The following is a 20,848-nucleotide window of genomic DNA, read 5'->3' on the forward strand; positions in this document are numbered from 1 at the left end:
GCTCAATACAGAGGTAAGAATCCCACCAACATGGCCAACAGAAGACACGTGTGGAACACAAGTCCAAAAAAATAAACACATTCCTTTCCAAAATTATGAAAAAATACAAACAATTATACAAAGATTCCCAATGTACACTTGTTCTTTATTTGGAGCGCTAATGGAAAAAAAATGTGGGGTTTTTTGTGTTTTTTTTTAAGTCAGGTGTGGGGATCACAGAGTCATGTGAGGACAACACTCGAAGGCCACAGTCATGACTGGACGCTGACATACAGACACCTTTTGACTTTTCAATTTCCCTCTCATGCCGTGTCTCATCTATGTTCTTTGGATGAATGGACCCATTTTTTGCTCCGCCCACTCAGATGACAGCTCCCGTTGGCTCTGCCCATTCCAAACCAACACAAAAAATCCAAATGCAAAATGAATGAACAGGAATGCATCATTTACTTGTGTAGAAATTTTGCATAAGAAGGCATGCACTGATTGGGAGGGGGGGGGGAGTGGGGGTGTCACACATTTTGTTAGAATACTGAGCAAGTGAAAAAGTGCATCACCACCTGGGCTTTGTCATCATAACAACCTGACAGACTTGGCAACTTTAGACCCCTCAATGAGAGAGTTGATCAGGTTAAAAAAAACAAGAACATTTAAGGCAGTAAAACACTGAGCGGCCAATGGGATGAAGGGGCGGGTCCACGCGTCACAGTGCAAGTCAAGACGAATCGAAGAAGGCACTCGAGGTACCTACTGGGTGGGTGGGGGTTTTAGGAATTCGTGACCATGAGATATGCTAATTGGCTGACAAGTCATGAGACCTCAAAAGAGAGAAAAAAAAACAATGCAAACAAAAGAGGCACCATGAGTGATGCAGCGGGAAGTGAGCGGCGCCCCCTGCAGGCTTTTCTTGTGCTTCCTCCAAAACGAGAGGAGTCAGGTGGCATCAGAGAACCAGAAGAAGCCAACTTGTGCTTTTTTTTTTTTCTCGTCATTAAACGGAAGCTTTGGCTCCGCCCCCGGCGCATTGAATGCGTTTGGCAGTTGAAGATGACGGCGGGACAGAGCAAAACATGAAGCACTTAATTCCCAACACCAGGAAGACGTGAACACGCTGTCCTAGGAAAACAAAAGCACATCACACGGACACACCAATGACGACTCACAACAACAACGCCATTCTGGCTCCGCCTGCTCCACACCTGCCTTCGTGGGCGGGGCTACAGTCTCAGAAGCAGGTGGGGGAGGGGCCCGGGACGCTTCAAACAAAGAAGTGACGCGTTGGGTGGGCGGTGCTCTTGGAGGGTGGAAGCTCCGGCAGCCATGTTGGATCATGACCATGATGAAGACGATGATATCGTACTTCATGTCAGATTGAAGCACTTCTTTGTTTGAAGGACCTGAAGCGGGGTCGGACAGACGGGGGAGGCCGCCGACCGCTACTGGACTGCTTTCAGAGGACGGCGGCGTGATCCCCCTCCGCGACCACACTCCCCGACGCCAGACCGCGGGAACAGGCACACTCTGGTGTGATGGATTCGGTCTCCTCTCCGGCGTTCCCATGACAACGTTTATGGCTAAGTGGCCGCGAGCGCGCGACCAGGCCGCTATCTACCATCGACACAGGCTGACGATACGACGCAAACAAACAACATTTACACACATTGGCAACTTTTTTTTTTCGGTATCGGATGCCACATGGAGGAGACGTTCACTCGGCTGGCACACAATGTTGGGAGGGTTCTGAGGTTTTGCTGTTGCTGTCGCTGATGTCCCGTTTGTCCCGCGTCGCCGTCTCCGCCATCTTGTTCTCAGAGTCGGCGGCATCCACTGGGGGTGAGGGGCGAGGCAGCAGCAGCGCGCCCGTACCATTGGTGGTGGCGAGCGTCGGAGCCTCAGAAGAAGTCGGCGGATCCACCTCTGGAGACGCGACAGACTCCGCCTCCGGTGCGCCCTCCTCCTGTACGTCGCTTTCTGTCTTAGCTCCTCCCCTATCATCCGGGCCATGCGTGAGGCTGTCCCGACAGTAGGTGTCCCCAGCGGCAGTCTCGCTCCTGTCCGGCGCCCGCTCCCCAGGTTTGTCGCTCTCACCCGTGTCGCCGGCCTCGACTTCAGGTGGCGCCGGCTCGACTTGAGGTGTGGCCGGCTCGGCTTCGGGTGGCACCGTGCCATCTTGGACTCTGACGTCCCTGCCGTTGCGGTCCGTTGCCGTCTGGTTGAAGTTGAAGGCCTGGATGAGGCGGACCAGATGCTTGACCTTCTCCAGGGACAGTTGCATCTCCTTCTGGCGCGCTAAGATGCCATTCTTGGTCTCCATGCACTTCTGACGGACGGAAAACACGAACGCAGAAGTCAACAAACCGGTGGTCTACAACTACTCAATGAGGAGTCCCGGAAAATGAAGTTCACTTCTCAGATGGAAAATGATTCATGTGCAACAAATCATGTCTTTTGGGTTGGTAGATCAACCGATTGAACTCCTCTGGAGTTTTCCGTTTCTGATGGGCTAGCGCCAGTGTTTGCCATGTCCGACCCTCAGCCACGCACCCCAAGTCAAAATCAGGCAAGTAAAATATGAATGGACTTGGGCAGTAATGAGCGTGCTAAAAAAAGATAAAGTTGTCTTCAAATGGTGTTGTTAAATAATTATCAACTTTGACTGATATGAAATACGAATTATGTGAACATTTTTTCAGCCATAATCGACCTGCCCTATAAAGCACATTATGTTAAAAAAAGGCGTTTATTTAATTGTTGTATTGGCCAGTTTAATTTACTTTTTCAAAGTTATAAAGACTTGAAGTCAACACATCAATTATTATATGAAACGTCATTGTCATACTAATCTGATGTCTATGATGCAGAAATCCCATTATGTAAAAATGTTTGAAAAATGAAAAAAAAAAAATGGACATTAGTGTTTTTCACAGGACAGCAACGATATGCTAAAATGAAATTACCTTAATTCAACTGAAAAAAAATAATTAAAAAATGCTTAGGAGCGTCTAATTGAAAGTGAGCCGTGTGCTTGCATTTTTGAAAGTCATTCCGAGTCTGGCCTGTGAGCACTGTGACAAAGAGAGTACAATCCCATGATGCAAAAGCCCCTGATGAGAACAGCGATGTTGATTGGAGTGCTCTTATCCACACCAGACCACTGTGGGCACAGGTGCCGCAACGGCAACCAGATCCACCAGGAAAACGGTTGCTCCAGAATTGCTTGGTGTTCATTTGAAAATAAATGTAATATATATGTATATATAAGTCGATATCAACCAACATGAATTACTTGCATTGTGATACATTTATCAGCTATATCACCCAGCCATAGAGCTGATCGCAATCATTTTTTTGCTTTGTGACTACACTCGTAATGGCAATCAGTTGCCCCCCATTAAAACAAATTGAGCGCCACAAAAAAAATTTAAAACAAAACAATTTTGGGGTAAAACAAGAAAAAAAAATCACAATTTCATACAAACAGGAACGTAAATGAAATCAATTAATTATATAACGCCTAATTACTGTATGTGAGGAGAAGTACAAGGTAACAACAACAGTCGGGTTGTATGTTTTCAATTAAGTCTGAGCGAATGAAGATCACATGCGGGGTTGCACATGGGTCCATTCTTGGACCACTTCAATTTCATATCTACACGTTGCCCATTGCTCAGATTATGGAGCATCACATCTCATAACATAATTATGCAGACGACATGCAACTTTACATTTCAGCGTCACCACATGACTTTAGCCCCTTACTTATTGATCAAATTTACGAGTGGAAAGACCAGAAATTTGGATCAGCTCTAGCTGCCTGATTTTTTTTTTTTTTACACCTTGGTATAGTGTAATCTAGCCTACTGTAAATGTATCATTGTTAATCATTTATAATTGATTATACGTCTAGTTAATTTATGCAGTTAAGTAAATACATATTAGTATTTGCATAAATTATCAACATCAACTGGTTTGACCATGCGGCCACTTGAGTTAACATTTATTATTTAAGAAAAGAGACAAGGAGGACAAACTCGCAAATTAAGACCCTGCAATTCCCTCTTTTTCGGCAGCAGCCAACGCCTTTTCACGGTGCGATGGAGATTAGACGCCTTCATCAAACCCGTACAGAAGAAAACCATGCGTTTGTCGTGCCTGCGGCGGGAGTTACACCTACTGTAATTGAACGCATCATCATTCTGTGTCTGGTTGAGACAGCAGAAAACACTTAATTGGAGCTAGGTTTGTCAGGAGGTAATCGGCAGAACGAATGAGATTACGAATGGATGAAAAAAATGATGTATACCGTGATGGAATTGCTGAGATGCTTGACTCGTTGTTCCAGCTGCTCACGCTCCAGCCGCAGTTCTGCACTCCACTTGATGAGCTTCTGTTTCTCTTCTTCTTTCGCTTCACAAACAAGCAGGAACGTAGCATTTGTGAGCTAACCGTAGCCCTCGGTACTCGCCGGCGAGTCGACAGGCCGGCCGCTCACCTTCTTTATAGGCGATGTAGGAGTGGACGATGGCCAGCGTTCCGGGCCAGGGAATGGCTTCTTCTTTCTTGAGGATCTGTCGAGAGAAGCTCATGTTCATCAGTACGGAAAAGATGCGCCGGGATCGGAGGGGGGCAATGCGAGCGCGGCGACGGCCGGCGCCTAGCAGCGAGGCCAACGCCGTGCATGGGCACAATGGAGCAGGCGGATGTGTGACACAACGAACGGGACAAGTGTGCGGCGTGGATGCTTACAAAGGGTTGAACAGTCCTAAAGCGGGCCGTTACCTGATCTTGGCATTTGGGACAGATCCACATGCCTTTAGGAATGCTTTTCAGGGGCGGTTCCAGGCAGTCCAGGTGATAGACACGAGAACACGTGTCGCACATGAGCAACTGGCCACTGCGTCTGCACACAGTGCAGAAGTCCTCATGGATGTCTCCCTGCGAGCAAGAATTGGACCAATCAGTCGCCCCGCTCGCCCGCCCACCAGGCAGCGGCGCGGCCGGCTTTAGTCGGGGGCTGGTGGTGATGCGTGTTAATTTGGCCGAGAGGCTGTTCACTTTGTAAGACTGATGACATGTGGGTGGATGATTGACAGACTACTGAGCCGACGGCGGCCTTTCGCCCCCCCCCCCCCCCCTCGGTTACTTACATCCCCAGAGCTGGGGCTGGGCAGGGGGAGGGGGTGGGCGGGGCTGGAGGGGGAGGTCGGGGTGAGGCAGCCCAGCTCCGGGACGCCGCCGTATTTGGGTGGGCGACCTGGGTGAAATGAGACAGACGACAAAGACGGAAAAGAAAGAAGAAGAAAAAAAAAACACAAAGATGGAGAGGGGGGGGAAGAACAACAACAGTCTGCGTGACATACCTTGGAAAGGGAGTCGTCGTTGGCTAGCGTGAGGCGGGGTTGGGAATTGGGGGGGTGGGGTTTGGAGGAAGGGGAGGAGTCACAAGCACAGACACTGTTAGTGCGCACGCCGCCATCATGCTTGCTGAGCTGCACGCCGCCGCAACTCGAAAGCCGCTCCTTTAGCACTCAGATTTGGCTGCGCTCCGGCCAAGCCAGGAGAAGTCGACAGGCACCAATCAAACCTGCGACTTGTCCAGTTACACGACGTGGACGCGCCTCTTGATCAATTTAAATTCTTTGTTTTCAAAGGACGCACTGGACGATGGTACGTGGGGCTTTGTTTCTCTCCTGCTGGCCATCAAGGCGTGACAGGAGGTAACTCGACTCGCCTGGTCAGGCGCTTTGAAACCGGGTTAGTGGTTTTAGTGAGTGAAACGTAACGGCAGCGAGGACATGAAGCATGTTAATAGTGGCATGTAGAGAAACAAGGGGACAGGACGCACAAGTCTGGACTAGTCGGGACACCTCGGCCCCGACTTGCTGTTAGTGTCGACGCTTTATTTGACTCGGCAGTTTTGCTGCTACGGCCAGTTAGAAGATCGTAGCTTCAGTCACGCACTTTGTTGCCGGGCAGACTGCTCGCCATCGCTAGATTATACCGACCTCTCTTCCGGGTCCCCAGGTGCAGAGGGCTGTTCAGGTAACTCACAGCGCTCTTTTTCCTCTGAAACAAAGACAGCAAGCACATCATTTGGCGTTTGCGTTACAGCGTTGATTAAATCCAAGTTGAGTAAGTGACCTTCGTGCTGCTACCAGGGTAGCCAGCACGTCTTCACCGTGACAATATTTACCTCAGGCTCAAACACGGCGCCACTGTAGACCGGGTTAGCTGTCGTTCTCCTCTTCCTCTCCTGCCTTTTGCTCTGAATCTCTGCAAACAGTCGCAACATATTGGGAGTGCGGACGACAGTCACAATTCTACGCTCCGAAACAGGCACGACGTTCTACGCTCCAAAGTCGTGGGAGCGTGCTTCGGATGATCAGCACTCTGACCAGGACGGCGCCACGGAGTAAAGGCTCACCTTCCAAGTGGTCGTGCGTTACGAGACCCAAGGACACCATGAAGGCCAGTTTCTAGAAGAAAGACGTGCAATCAGACAAGTGGCGTGACGCCATCATGACACCCTCACCCGTCGCCTACCTCAGGACTCTCCTCCTTCGCGGGCCTGGGAGGCGGAGACAAGGGCGGAGTCGACGAAGGGAGGAGCTTGACCGCCATCTTGTGCTCGGCTCCGCCTCCTGATTTAACAGTCTGCTGAGAGAAGATAGCCAGAAGTCACATGACTTGCTGGGATTGGTGCGCAGCTTTCCCTACCTTGGGTTCGGAGGTCACGGCGCTGATCTGAAGTGACTGGGCGGGGACAGTGGCGGGACTGGCGAGGCAGGCGGCCGTGGTGGGCGTGGTGATGACGATGCCCGTCAAAGGGGTGGAGCCCGTCTTGACGCAGGGCTGTCCGTTAACGATGCGCAGCTGGTGAATGGGCGCGGCGGACGACAGCGAAGGCGACAGCTTAGTGGCCAACATGACGGGCCTCTGCAACAGCTGGGGCGCCGCCATCATGGGTGGCGGCGGGGCGGGGGCGATGGGGACAATGGCCGGCAAGGCGGACTTTGGTCTGACCTGTCGATGAACCGCAGAACATCAGAACAGAGCCGCAAGACTGGCGTGAGGTCAGTTTTCTTTGAAAACTTGACACGGAAACCGAATTGTCATTTTTAAACCAAGGTTCCACTGTATTGACGACCCGCGACCAAAAAAACAAAACAAAACAAAAAAAACTCAACTATCGACTGCCTCCAGTTGTCTAGGTCAGTGGTTCTCAAATGGGGCCACGTGTACCCCTGGAGGTACTGAAAGGAACCCCAGGGGGTACTCAATATTTTAAATAAAACAAGCATGCAAAAATCCCTTCAAAATAATTATTGAATTAAATGTGTCAGGAAAATATCAGGTCATAAAACAAATGTTATTTTCAGGAGGTCGGCTCGTTGCCAAACAAACACGCATATAACGGAGTCGTGGTTAAAGTGCAAGTCCTCTGAACGCAACGGAGAGTCTATATTTTATCTGGATTTACACCCACAAGTTGGAACAAACCCGAGGCACTCACTGCAGGTTTTTTTTTTTTCTGCGGGGAGAAAATTGCGAACAGTTGCATGGAGCCAGAGCATCTGCTGCGCCAGCTTGAGACAAAACACGGCTGGATGTCACATTGGTAACAAGAAGAAACGGAAGTCAGATCATCTCAAGATATGATGCGCAAGCTTCTCTTTGCTCATAGCAAAAGCCAAGAAGCCGTTTACTATTGCTCAAGACCTGATAACAGATCTCTTCCATGATCCAAAAGACGACACTTTGTTGATTATTTATATGTGAACCAATACAAATGAAGTTTGAAAGGTTCTAAAGTGACTGATGGTGTGCTAAAGTCTTTTTTTTTTTTTTAGCCCAAAATGCTTTGCGCTGTTTTAAGGGGCACTTGGCTGAAAAAATATTTCACCAGGGATACATCACTGAAGTTGAGAACCACTGGTCTCGGTAACACCCCTGTATGCTCCAGTTTTTACACAAATGTGCGTCATGGGCCTGCACGGACTGAAGTCAAGGCGGACGTGCACACACACGCACGAACGCAAGAGCTTACCAACATGGCATTCTTGGAAACGAGCCTCAGTGGGTCCAAGCTGTGTGCGCTTAGTTTGCCCGCCACCTGTAGGTTGATGGGGGCATTGTGCGAGTCAGGTTTGGAGATGGCGGTGGTTACCATGGTGACAGTGGCCGGGCGTTGTGGCAGAATGGAGCTGGGCAGGGTGGGCGTGGCCGCAGCTTTTAGCACCAGCGGTAGCGTCTTGGTGGTGAGGACCGGCGTAACCGTCAGTGTCTGTCCATGTCCGACAAAAAAAGAACCCAAACAACATCCGAAATGTGCATCACAACTCGGACTGAACAAAAATAACAGACATCACAATATAGTAGAATACACTTTTGCAAAAGCTGCAATTTGGAAAACAAAAACAAAAAAAATGTTTTGTTCGTCGTTAGGCTTTATTTTATTTGCTATTAAATTTATTTCTATAGTTTAGTAAGTTCAGTGCTTAAGAAGTGTGCATCAAACCACAAATTTGTTGACATGGTTGTCGAAGTCTGACTTCTTGACTTCTGTTTGGACTAGGCCTGGGCGATATGGCTGAAAACTGAATCGTGACGCAAGTACGTCACATCAGTTGATATCGATATGTATAAAATTATTTTTATTATTTTGATTTTTTTACCTCTTGAAAATAAAAAAAAGGGAAAAGGGCTGTATTGGTTCATTTTAAAACGTAACATTTAACCGACAAAATGAACTAGAAAAAAAGTCAAACACTGTTCAGTGTAAATTAAATACACTATTTAAAGAAGCCGCCTTGTTTAAGATTGTCATCTTGAAATAAATTTATTTCAAAAGTTAAAAAGAAGCTATTTCCAAATTTAAATACCGTATTTTCGCAGTCATAGGACGCGCTGCCTCAAAGGGCGCAACACCTGTTGAGGGTGCTATTTCTGTCTTTGAAGCACACACTGGGCGCGCCGCCTTACAAGGCGCTAGCTCAGCTGCTTTTAGCATAGCAATAGCTCGGCTGCTCGCGCTGACTCAGCCCATGGCAATACACCTTGCCTCAATACCATAAGCAATTGCCACATTTCAAAAGACAGTTGCCATGATACCATTGACAATCGCTATCATTAACAATGACTCGAACCAATAATAGGTATCATGGCAATAGTCTACAAGACTATGTCAGGGGAGGGACTTCACTGGTCACCACACTCCTTAGAGTCATGGTTTAAAAAAAAAACAAAAAAAAACTCAGCATACAAGCAAACAATGAAACAAAGAAATAAGATTAACACAAAACATGCATCTCTCATGCCACCAATATACCAAAAAGAAATAAAAATAACACAAAATGATATAGCAATGGCTTCTTGGGAGCCACTCAGACTCAGCCAATCACATGGCTGTTTAGAGAGATTTGCTGTTATGCTTTGGGCTTTTTGTCTGTTGTCTAAACCTGGGACGTTTCTTGCTTGCAATAACATAAATGATAAGACAGACTACAACATTGTGGACAGCTGCCCTTTTGTCCAGCTTTCTCCTACAACATCACCCAAACACCATAGTCACAATGTATAGTCATGGTCACTTTGAAGCATAGATGACTCACACTTTGTCCAGCAGCGTGTGCTAACATGCACTCCGAACAGCCCAATGAGTAAAAAAAGGGTTGATGGTCGCGAGTGATACTTTGTCCATATAATGAGCGCAGTCGCCTTACAAGGCGCTGTGTTAGTTCAGGGGAAGATTTGGGACTTTTAAGTGCGCCTTATGACTGCGAAAATACGGTAGGTTGAATGTTATTACACGCCGGCCTCTCTCCTCTGGAGCTCCCGTGTGATGGAACTGAGGGCCGTTTCGTCAAGTTGGCCGGAAAGTCGACCTTTCACCACCCGTTTTTTGTTTTGCTTTATGTTTTGAGTCATGCCAGCTCAGCGGCGGATGTGTGAGCCTCAGGTTGTATTTCCTAAATGCCACGAGAACGACATGAAACGAATCTTCGAGTGCCTCGATTTAAAAAAAACATCAAATAAAAAAATACGCTTAAAGATTTTCGGCCTCGGGTGCCAGATTATTTGGTGAGCACTGTTGGGACGAATTATTGACATTTTGTTACGGCTGCAGCTGTTGTGAAATGTGCTCCAGTTGCATTGCCTTGTATTAAACAGGATGCTGTCATCGGCTCTGAATGGGCTTTGCTTGGAGTTTTCCTGAGTGCAGGTGCAGTGCGTTAATAAGTGTGTACGCGCCAGTTCTGTCGGGAAGCTGAACAGGGGTTTGTGACGCAAAAAATATTTGGCCAACCGCATGAGAGTGCTTCTGTTCCTGAAGATGACCAAGAGTGACAAATGGCGCGTGATGGACCAAAATGTCAAAGTATATAATAATATCCAAATCTCAAAGAGTGCGTGTGTGTCAGAGTGTGTGTGTGTTGGCTACCTGCTGCAGCCCACCAGGAATCTGCTGGGTCTGCACCAAGTTGGTGGACTTGATATCTCCCCCTAGAGGAGGCGCGTGGACCTGCAGCTGCAATTTGGCTTCCGGTTCTTGCTTGACCAGCAGCTCTTTCCTCAGCTGCTCCACCACCTTTTTCTGTTGAAACACAAGAAATGGACAAACGGAAATCATTATGTTCATACTTTTTTTCTTTTTCAAGTGAAACGTTCATGCATGTTTGAAAAAAAATTGAGGGCGAGTGGCATCGTGGTGTCATTACAAAGTGGATTCGTCATCCATCACACCAGAAGAGCAATTGCGTTGTTGGTATGTTATTTGGCACCACTAAAAATTGAGTTTGTTCTCCATCTCCACACACAATGTTACCACAACCTCTTTTCTCAGTAATGGGCTCCATGGAAACCAGCAGGATGGGAACGACAAGCTCAAAGAGCCCAAAGTGTTTTCAAGTACGACGTGGTCGGTCAAGTGCTACGCCGTACTAACCCAAATAAAAATAGCAAGAGCTTCAAAAGCCAAATATTCTCCAGATGTGATCGCTGCAGTCAGGCTCAATGCGAGTCGAGCGTTTCTGCCGGTTAGTTTCCATATATGGTCAATGCACTTCATGCGGTCAGACAGACTGAATGCAAAGCGGAAACATTTGTTTCTTCGTGCATTTTGCTGGAGTTGCAAATGTGAAGTTGCATCCCAGACAGCCAATTGACGTCATGCATGCAGCCAGGAGGTTGGTGGAACTGTTCAGTGGATTCTGACTTGTTTACTGCTGTTCGACTGGCAACCAAGATGGCATTAAGCAGCCAAAGCACTAACAACACCAACAGCCAGCAGACTGACTCAAAAAATAGTCATTTTCAAAGTTATTGTTTCCCTGTCGGAGAAAGATCAGCCCCCCGAAGTGTTCTCGTAAACAAACGCACATGAGACACGTGGGCCGATATTTCGCATTGAGCCTGAACCAAGCAGAACAGCACCACTTAGTGCATGTGTGTGCATGTGTCTCTACCTGCTTCTCACTCAGAGCAGTGATCTTTGCCTGAAGTTCATGAAGTTGCTTTTTTAGATCTGCATTCTGGAGAGGGGGAAAAAAAGCAGCATTTGGTCACGTCACAAGTCATGTGACCGCTTTTATCCTGTGACTGAAGTTACAGGTGAGTTTACCTGAGGGTCCTGCTTCATCTGGGCCACCAGTTTCTGTGGGCAACAATCACCACACACATACACACACACACACACACACCCCCCCACACACACAAAAAGACCAGTGAGAAACACCAACTGCAGCATAGCATGAACTAAGGCTGCACGATATGTCATTTGAACATCGCGATGGCGATGTGCGCATGCGCGATTGTCACATCGTAGGACGTGCGATATTTTTGTCTTTTTTCTTCTTTATTCTCTTTTAATTCACGTTTCGCACAACGTTCCAACTTCATTTGAATCGGGGTTTGCAGTTGTTTTGTCTGAGAAGCCAACACGGCCGAGCAAGAGGAAGCCATCAGTGACGGAAGGTGACAGAGAAAATTCAAACTGATCAAATCGACACTATTCTGACTTACTCTTACTAGCAACGGAGCAGCCATGGCTAGCAAATGTTGGCTAGTTTACAGTGCTATTGCTAGCAGCATTCGTTCTATTTGACGTTTTATCACAATTACAAATCACTTCTAACTGTCAGGTCCATGCCTCGCCATGATTACTGTATTTTCATGACCATTAGGAGCACGTAAAAAAAAGTCGCAAATTTTCTCCACAGGGCACCCTATAATGCGGAGCCCATGTGTACAGCCCGAGTTCCAAAGATCGGTACACGTGTGACTTTCTTGAGCACTCAGCCTGACCAACTGGGAGCATTTCACAGTGCATGATAGCATGTTAGTTACGTTTGAGACTACAAAGCACTGCAGCATTGACTGTGTGAGCACTCCTGCTGGTCACAGTTCGAGACAGTCAGTTGACTGTCCACGATATTACAGTCTGTTTTATAATTAATGTTATTGCAATCAAGAAAACTCACAGCTTATTTTAACCCTTACACAACAGACTAGGGCTGGGCGATAAACCGAAAATTTACCGTTACCGAAATGTATTAGAATCACCGACATCATTTTGCTCGTCAGTAAATTCAGTGTCTAAAAAAAAAAAAGGAAAAAGAAAAGTCTTTTCTGTCTGCGGCGATGTTCATGCCTCTTTAAGAGGGCTCCAGCGCATGTAGTCACGTGACTCATGCGCTGTAGGAGAATGTAAACAGAAGACGCGTTCGTAGCTGGCGATTCAAATTCAGAAGCGGCTGACACGGCTGAAGATGAAGTAACGTTAGTTGAAATTGTTCCTGTCACGCTTGTCCCGAAAAGAAATTCGACATCTGTCGTTTGGAAATGTTTTGGGTTCCATAAAGAAGATGTTTAAGCAAAAGAACATGAACTACAAAGTAGGGCTGGGCGATATGACCTCAAATCAATATTGCGAGAAATTGAGCAATTTTACCTCGATGACGATAAATGCACGATAAAAAATAAACAATAAAAAAGCAGTTAATATGCATTTCCTGCATTTATTTTGATTTTGGTCCTCAGGGGGAATTTATCGTGCATTTATAGTTATCGAGGTAAAGTTGCCCAGCCCTACAACAGACTCGTCCAAAAAACACACACACACACACACGCACAAAAAAAAAACACAATTAACAATTTCAACTAATGTTACTTCATCTTCAGCCATGTCAGCCGCTTCTGAATTTGAATCGCCAGCTACGAACGCGTCTTGTTTACATTCTAGTTCAGAAGGGTGGAGTCACGTGACGACGCGCTGTTGCCGTCTTAAAGAGGCATGAACATCGCCGCAGACAGAAAAGACTTTTTTCTTTTTTTTTTTAGACACCGAATTTACCGACATGGGCAAAATGATGTCGGTCATTGTAATACATTTCGGTAACGGTAAATTTTCGGTTTATCGCCCAGCCCTACGCCAACGCACAATTACTTAATACGATGTAAACTTCTCTTTCATGGCAACACAGCAGTGATAAACAAGCATTTAGAAAAGAAACGCGTTGCGCCCGATTTCATTTACAACAGGGTGTCATTTCAGACATAGCGAGCTGGAGTAAGCACGCACAAGCGACCGTGTGCGTCTGATGGAACGTCGCACGCGGTGTCCGGTTGTTGGACGCTAAAATATTGTAGCGTCTACTGTGGATTGTGACGACATTTGTCAGCGAACGCACGTGTATTTAAAAATCAAAACATAGTTTTTATATACGCGCGGCGTGATTGACATCGAAAAAGCTAGAGCACAAGCGCTAACTTGCAACCACGCACCACATGTTGCGTTTATGGAGTCGGAAATTTCACCACCCAAAGTACAACATGACACATTTGTCTCAATCAGAAATCAGAATCAGAAATCCCTTTATTGTCATTGTACTCAAGTGTGCAACGAGATTAGAGAGCTCCCCTCTCCAGTGCAATACAACAATACTTTAGATAAATATATAAATTAGATAAATAAGAGAATAGATAGTGCAATGGAAAATAATACTGAATAGGATTTATAAAAACACATCACGTTGCTGTTCTGCAAGGTAATGGTGGTCGTGTGTGTGTGTGAGAGTTTAGAATGGAGATGGCTCTTGGAAAGAAACTGTTTCTCAATCTATTGGTCCTTTAACTTTTAACTAACTAATTAGTCATTAACAGGAACATCCAACAATAAAACATAACATACCTAGGTCGTTAAAATATACTAATTTACAGTGCTAAAAAAGATTGGAAAGAATTGGTTATCCGTATAGATGTGGTGGCTTTGCTATTTCCGAGTTTTATGGTATGCATCACGCTTGAGATTTCTCTCATTCACAGCCCCGCCCCTCTCTTTCTCGCGCTTACTTTTCAAGCACATACCATATTTTGAATGTGCATATGATATTATGCATACTAGATAAGCAAAACAAAATATTTCGTATTCAGGTTAAATAATAATAATAATAAAAAAAATAAATCAATTCAAGTGTTGATTTTAGTTTTCTTTAGCACAGTGCATTTACTCAATTTTAATCATATGATTTCAGTCACTTTTTTATAAAAAAAAAATGGATTGGTGTTCAAGAAACATGAAATATGTTTACAAGTATTTCTATTAGTATTTATAGGTAGTTTCATAATAGTAGTGCATGGTCCAACTCGTCATAGTGTAGTTTTTGGACATCTCAAAATGCACTCAACATTTACACGCTTGCACTAAACATCAATACGTATTTTGTTTGTGGATCGCTGCAGCATCACACGAGCACACAGAGACAAGCGTGGCAGCAATCAAAAAAATAAAATAAATAAAATATCAAAGCAAATCGAAATCGGGAACTGAAAATCTAATTGAATCGAGGCATAAGTGAATCGTTACATCTCTGCTGATTCATTGTTTGCTAGTATGCTGTTCAGTTGATGTTGGGAGATAAGTTTTAGTTTTGATATAAAACTGTGACCGTAAGTGGTGTGGTGACTAGTCACATCCCTCCCCTCAGCATTGTGTGATCACGTACCGTTAAAGTTATAATGAGTCTGAGTTGTCACAAAAGTACCCTCGAACATGAGGGACTGCCATGGACATGTGACATGTCAATCAATTTTGCCCTATCCAAAGCTGCCTTTTTCAATACATTCGCGAGCATGCATAAATACCACAATAAGGCCTATAACACCAACAGTGCATATTTACTAGCATTGGGCATGTTTGTGGAGAAGAAGAAAGGTGAATGAGACAAAGGAGACCATAATATACCCAAAATACGGTAAGCGGATTTCAATAGTAAATTAGCCAGCTAATCGTGTTTAAATAAACCTCTGCCGTTAGCATCTCTCCCGCGGCGGCGTCATGCACTGATGATTTTTTTGGGTTTTTTTTCTCCCTGGAACGGGGTTGGGAACCGTCAATTTTTATCAATAAGGCCGGGGGGGTTGAGGCCAGAACGGTACAGAGATCGCGGGCCCGAGGGCGAGGGACTGGCAGGCAAAAAATGGTCAAGTGCGTAGCTCCTAGGGCACATCTGAACATACCTGCGCCCAATAATACGGTGCTCCCTAAGTGTGTTTGAAATACCAAATAAGCACCTGTAAGTGAGACTGGTCCCTAATATGGTGCAATATATGGTCGTGAAATACGATAAAAAAAAAGAAAGAGGGACAATCCACTGCATCAGACTGGTACAAGAAAACTCCAAGTACTTCCAAACAAACGAGCCCTCTAATAGACCTGACAAGAAAATTGCACTCCTACACTCATTTACTGCCATTGATGGCTAAAGACGTCAAAGATCCTTTGTTGTTTTGTATTTTTTAACTCGGCTGGTAGTGAATGAGTTAAGCACACCCGCTGTCAGAAAACTAACCCTTCTTACAGAGCTATTCCACAAGTGTGCCTAAAGCGAACGGACAAAAGCAGTGAAGGACAAATGAGTAGCACCTGATGGATCTGGATCTCCACCTTCAAGGCCTCCTGCAACGTCTGTAATTCCATCATTGACGCAGTCAGTCTTTCAGCTGATGGCTCAGCCTGGACAAACAAAGCAGAAATCAACAGTTTTAGGGGTGTTGCCAAAGCAACGTGACCGATGTAGACGTGATGTTTTCCGACTCATAAAGCTTGTGAACGGTCAAATGAGGTCACGGTACCTGAACGCCGTCTCCGGTGGGAAAAGCATCCAACTGAAGCATGAACGTGCTGCTGCGGGAAAGACATTACTGTGTTACAATGTTGTATATTTGAAGTATTCCAAAATTGCATTTCGCTTACATGCCTCGGGTGTTTTGACCTTTGAGGTAAGCAATTAACAGTACATGCTATTGCCACATGATTGGTCCATACCGGAAGAACTCCTCATTTTACTAATAAAGATTGAAATAAGTTTTCAATTCTGAAAAGTTCTGAAGGAACTTACATCTTTAATGCTCGCTAAACTAACAGCAACTATCAGAAGATTCTCAGTTTAACAATTTCATGGATGTCAAAAAGATTGTACACAGCCATGGAGCATTTTTCTGACAGATGCGGAAGAAGGTCTGACCCCTCCAAATTGGTTGCTTGATCTTATATTATCTCAGCTCATGTAACAATGTGTGACTTCAAGGTCTTAACTCGATTCAACAATAAGTGTACCAAAGCAATTAGCTCATCTTGTTTTACTTTGAGTGCTGACATTTCCAAGTTCATAAACGCAACACTCGGTGCGTGGTCGTGACTCGCGAGTTACCGGGAGGTTGCACATGTGCTCTTGCTGTTCGATGCCTAACACGCATGTACAGAAATTGTGTTTTAGATCGCTGACTAATGCCGCCATAATCCACAGTAGACGCGTCAACATGTGGGGCGACTACAATAGGACGTGTGTGTGTGATGTTCCATCAGACGCGCACCAAAGCCTCTATCAGTGATGCTTTCGTCTACGATGACGAAAATATTTCATTGAAGCCCCTTTTTTCCATGACGATAACGAGAGACGATTATGTGCTAAACGTGGCTCTTTGAGGACGAAAACATGACAGTAGGACTGCACGATAAATCGAAATCTAATCGACATCGAGGTTTGACGTAGTGCGATTATCTAATCGCAAGACAGTGAGGTTTTGTATCTTTTTCCTCTCCCCTCCTACCTTCGGCCTTTGAGTGACAGACGTATGCGTTGTAACTTGTGATTGTGCATGTCTGATACAAGCGATGGTGAATATGTTGCTTTTTCTAGCCCCCAAAAACCTAATACAATACAATCACCAGAAGAGAGCACGGCGTACTTTTCATCATATGGTGACATTAGTGATTTGTATTATAATTTTGATCAAATTCTGTGTCTGAAACTAAACGGACTCTCAATCGTAGTTTTGCAAGCATTGTGACAAGCTTGTGTGTGATGTAGGGCTGGGCGATAAACCGAAAATTTACCGTTACCGAAATTCATTACAATGACCGAAATCATTTTGCCCTTGTCGGTAAATTCGGTATTTAAAAAAAAAAAAGAAAAGCCTTTTCTGTCTGCGGCAATGTTCATGCCCCTTTAAGACCGCTACAGCACCTCTAGTCACGTGACTCCACCCGTCTGATCGAGAAAGAAAACAAGACGTCGCTGTCGTAGCTGGGATTCAAATCCAGAAGCTTTTTCACCTCCCACAAGACAATCATGCTGTGCTGAAAGTTCAAAGTGAGAAGCAAGGTTCGACAAGTGACAACAGCCCATTAGGAGGCGACACCATACGAGAGAACGTTTCAGAGGTGGATGCGATAGCCTAGCTGGCACATAGCTAAAGATAAAGCTCCTCTAGTTAGTGACGTGCACAGGATTTAAACGCTTCATTTATCGTTATCGAGGTAAAATTGCTCAATTTCTCGCGATATTGATTTGAGGTCATATCGCCCAGCCCTAGTGTGATGTGTGGGTGTGTGCGCGCATGCGTGAGGAAGAGTCCAGTGGAGGAGATGAGCGGATATGCTGCAGTGGCGAGCGAGGAAATGAGAGACAAGTGTAAAGAAAAAGTTGAAGAGAGTATAAAATAAAGCAAGTTGAAGCAGAAACAGATAACTAGCATTTTAATGCATTTTAACGTGTTAAATTAAAAAAAAAACGCAAATCGAATCATAATCGCATTATTGGTCTGAATAATCGCAATAAATTTTTTTCCCATAATCGTGCAGCCCTACATGATGCGATGTAAATGAATTTTCGGTGACGAGACGAAATTGTTAGCGTGTGGTCCGTCACACATTCAAAATTTATGACAACCCGCCCGATTGTACATGTGCCGAGGAAGGGAGCGAGGACGACCGATTTCAAGCTTCATTACCTTCGGCATAAAAACCTAGCTAGAGAAAGCATAAAACGTGAGGACGGCCTTGTAGAAACCGCAATTTTTCCAACTGCACTCGTTCGTTATTAGTCCCACAATGGGGAAATTCGAGATTCGAACCCAGGCCTCCTGGGGAGACTGGGTCCGGAACGCGGCGCCTTAGACCACTCGGCCATCCTGGCAGCCAATTATTGAGTAGATTGTGATTTTACGAAAACATCTTGATGTAAAACAAGTGTTCTTTCACTTGTGTGCAAGGTTAGGTAATGAATTCAACATGTTAGATGTCAATCCACAATGTCTATAAACTAATTTTATGTCGTTCTTGCAATCTTACGGAATAAGTGGGGACTCACCACCCGGCTGTGGGACTGGACTCCGCCCCTCTGCCCCGCCCTGCACAACAAATGCAAATGAGAGTGATTCATAATCAACAAATTCAACATCTAATCAATAAACCATCAATGCACCAGCAGTCACCGAAGACGGACATTAGCTCATCAGTTGAAGAGTCTCGGATCAATAAGTGTCAATCGGTTGAAGAAGTCAAATCGACCACCAGGAGTGAATTGGTGGTTAAAAAAAAAAAAGAAAATTAAAAAAAAAAAAAAACTTGGTTGAAAATATGCTTCACTTTGGTCCATAAACATTTTACAATATCGCTAGACGTTCACCAACTTCATTAAATTCTGTTTATTAGAAAGGCTATGATGTGGTACAATTCTACAATTGCATTGCCCGGTTATTATACTTGCAAAGGCAGAAATTGTTTACCGATTAAGTCCTAAAAGGCCATTCCTCTTCTCTCTGTACATTCCTTTGTATGAGCGCGCAGATTTGTTTAGATTCCCTTGAACTCAAAAACAAGGCTTTGTGCCCTCTACTTTCTGAGTAACTTTTAAGTAAACCTGCGCAATGAATGCTTTCCAATTTGGAAAGTTGCACCTGTCACTCTTGAGGGGCAGACAGGTGAGCGCAGGTAGGGGGCGGTCGCGCAACAGACCGCCCGCCGCCGGGTTAATTGGCGTAATTGCAGCCGGTATAGGACATCAGGTCTGGAGATCGAGCCGACAAGGAGCCGTCACGGGCCGCGAACTCGGACGACGTTAAAATGGAGGTTTCACTTCGTACTCCAAACACTCGAATCAAGTGCTCCAGTAAATGTTTTATAAGCGTCTCATTCATGGCCGATGGAGGCTCCAGCTCTCATTACGAACCCTCCGACCGAGCCCGGGCCGCCGCCGACGCGAAGTCCGGCGTGGGTTCCGTTGGGCGCTCTAAGCCTCACCCGGTACAAAAGGTCCAAAGTGACAGAAGCGCCCAATGTCGGAGAACAAGTGGACGTTAACGGTAGCTCGCTAGCTAGTTGACGCTAGTGCCACGTTAGGCTGGCAAGCTAACGCGGCTAAGTTCCCCCAAAGATGAAGAAGAGGCGACGGGTGAGCGGAGGGGGAGGCCGGCCGTAGCGCGCTCCGACGCCCGCTCGAGAACACGGCGACCAATGGGCGGCGAAAGGTCGCTCAGAGGTAGCTCAAAGGCGGCCACCCCCGCCGGCCCGCAGAGCTGCGAGCGAGTGCTAGGAAAGCTACGAGCCGCCTCTGGCTGTCCAACTTATGTCGGCCTCTTCCTCGTAGTCGTCGTCCTCCTCCTCCTCCGCAGGAACTCCGACAAGAAGCCGCAAAGAGCGAAACGAGCCCCCCAAAAGAGCCCCGAGGCCGCACGCCAGCAAGCACACGGAGACGGGACGCGCGTCAACTCCGGGCGAGCGAGGACGACATTAAAGTTAGCAAATGAAAAAGCTCGATGTGCACTTACTCAGCAGCAGTCCTCCTCCAGATTAATTCAATATATATCTCCAAGTAGCCGATCCACGATGCAACAAACAACCACAAAGAGTCCCACTTGCTCCGTCCCAAGCGCCTTGACTTAGTTGCTCAATTTTGGACGTACTTTGGGCAAATTCGTGAGAAAAGACACAAACTGAAGCTACAAAACAAGAACTCTTGTTCAATCTCATTCAGCTCAGCCTGCACACATCTCATATCCCTCCGCCGTAGAGCGACACGAAGGTCCAGTAAAACTACTTGTCCGTGTCTACAAAGCCGATTTGGCCTCCATTGATTCATCGACATCGGCGACGCTGGTTCCGAAAGTTTGTCCGACGGCGTCCATCGCTCCCGCCGGCCGGCAAAAATATGTCTTCCCGAAGCGGACTAATTTTTGTGTCGGTGCGGCGAATTTATTTCACTTTGCCTAAGGAACGGCGGTGCTGCGACTCCCATTGCCTAGGGAAAAGACCCGGATGTAAACTCAGCGAAACTACCGAAAGTGCTCGTGAGCGCGCAAGCGTATCCACGCACACGCAAGCAACACACACACGTATACACAGGTCGGTTCTCAATCGTTCTAGCGATTGCGACATGGGCGCAGAAAATGTACATTGCGTATTTGTCCGGTGGTGGTGTATGATCCCCTTCGAACTGCAAGAAATCATTGAAACGCTTGCGCGCTTCAACACTTCGAGACAAGTCGGGTGCTTCTCTCGATAAGTGGA

General features: G+C 46.0%; 1 protein-coding gene across 1 annotated transcript; it reads right to left on the reverse strand.

Annotated features, from left to right (window-relative positions):
- Positions 1–639: 639 nt before the first annotated feature.
- phf21ab (PHD finger protein 21Ab) lies at positions 640–20,469 on the reverse strand. Its single transcript, XM_088298769.1, is given in 19 exon segments — positions 640–2,320; positions 4,304–4,407; positions 4,493–4,568; positions 4,780–4,935; positions 5,148–5,310; positions 5,312–5,360; positions 6,006–6,066; positions 6,194–6,273; positions 6,425–6,476; positions 6,544–6,654; positions 6,718–7,023; positions 8,048–8,284; positions 10,442–10,594; positions 11,466–11,531; positions 11,621–11,653; positions 15,923–16,012; positions 16,132–16,183; positions 18,651–18,690; positions 20,110–20,469. Coding segments are annotated over 17 exon segments (2,391 nt in total). The 5' UTR covers positions 16,174–16,183; positions 18,651–18,690; positions 20,110–20,469; the 3' UTR covers positions 640–1,708.
- Between the last annotated feature and the right edge of the window lie 379 nt (positions 20,470–20,848).

This window comes from Idiotropiscis lumnitzeri, chromosome 6 (assembly GCF_059441095.1).
Source record: "Idiotropiscis lumnitzeri isolate Australia: NSW breed Sydney's pygmy pipehorse chromosome 6, RoL_Ilum_1.0, whole genome shotgun sequence".
In the NCBI taxonomy this organism is placed as follows: domain Eukaryota; kingdom Metazoa; phylum Chordata; class Actinopteri; order Syngnathiformes; family Syngnathidae; genus Idiotropiscis; species Idiotropiscis lumnitzeri.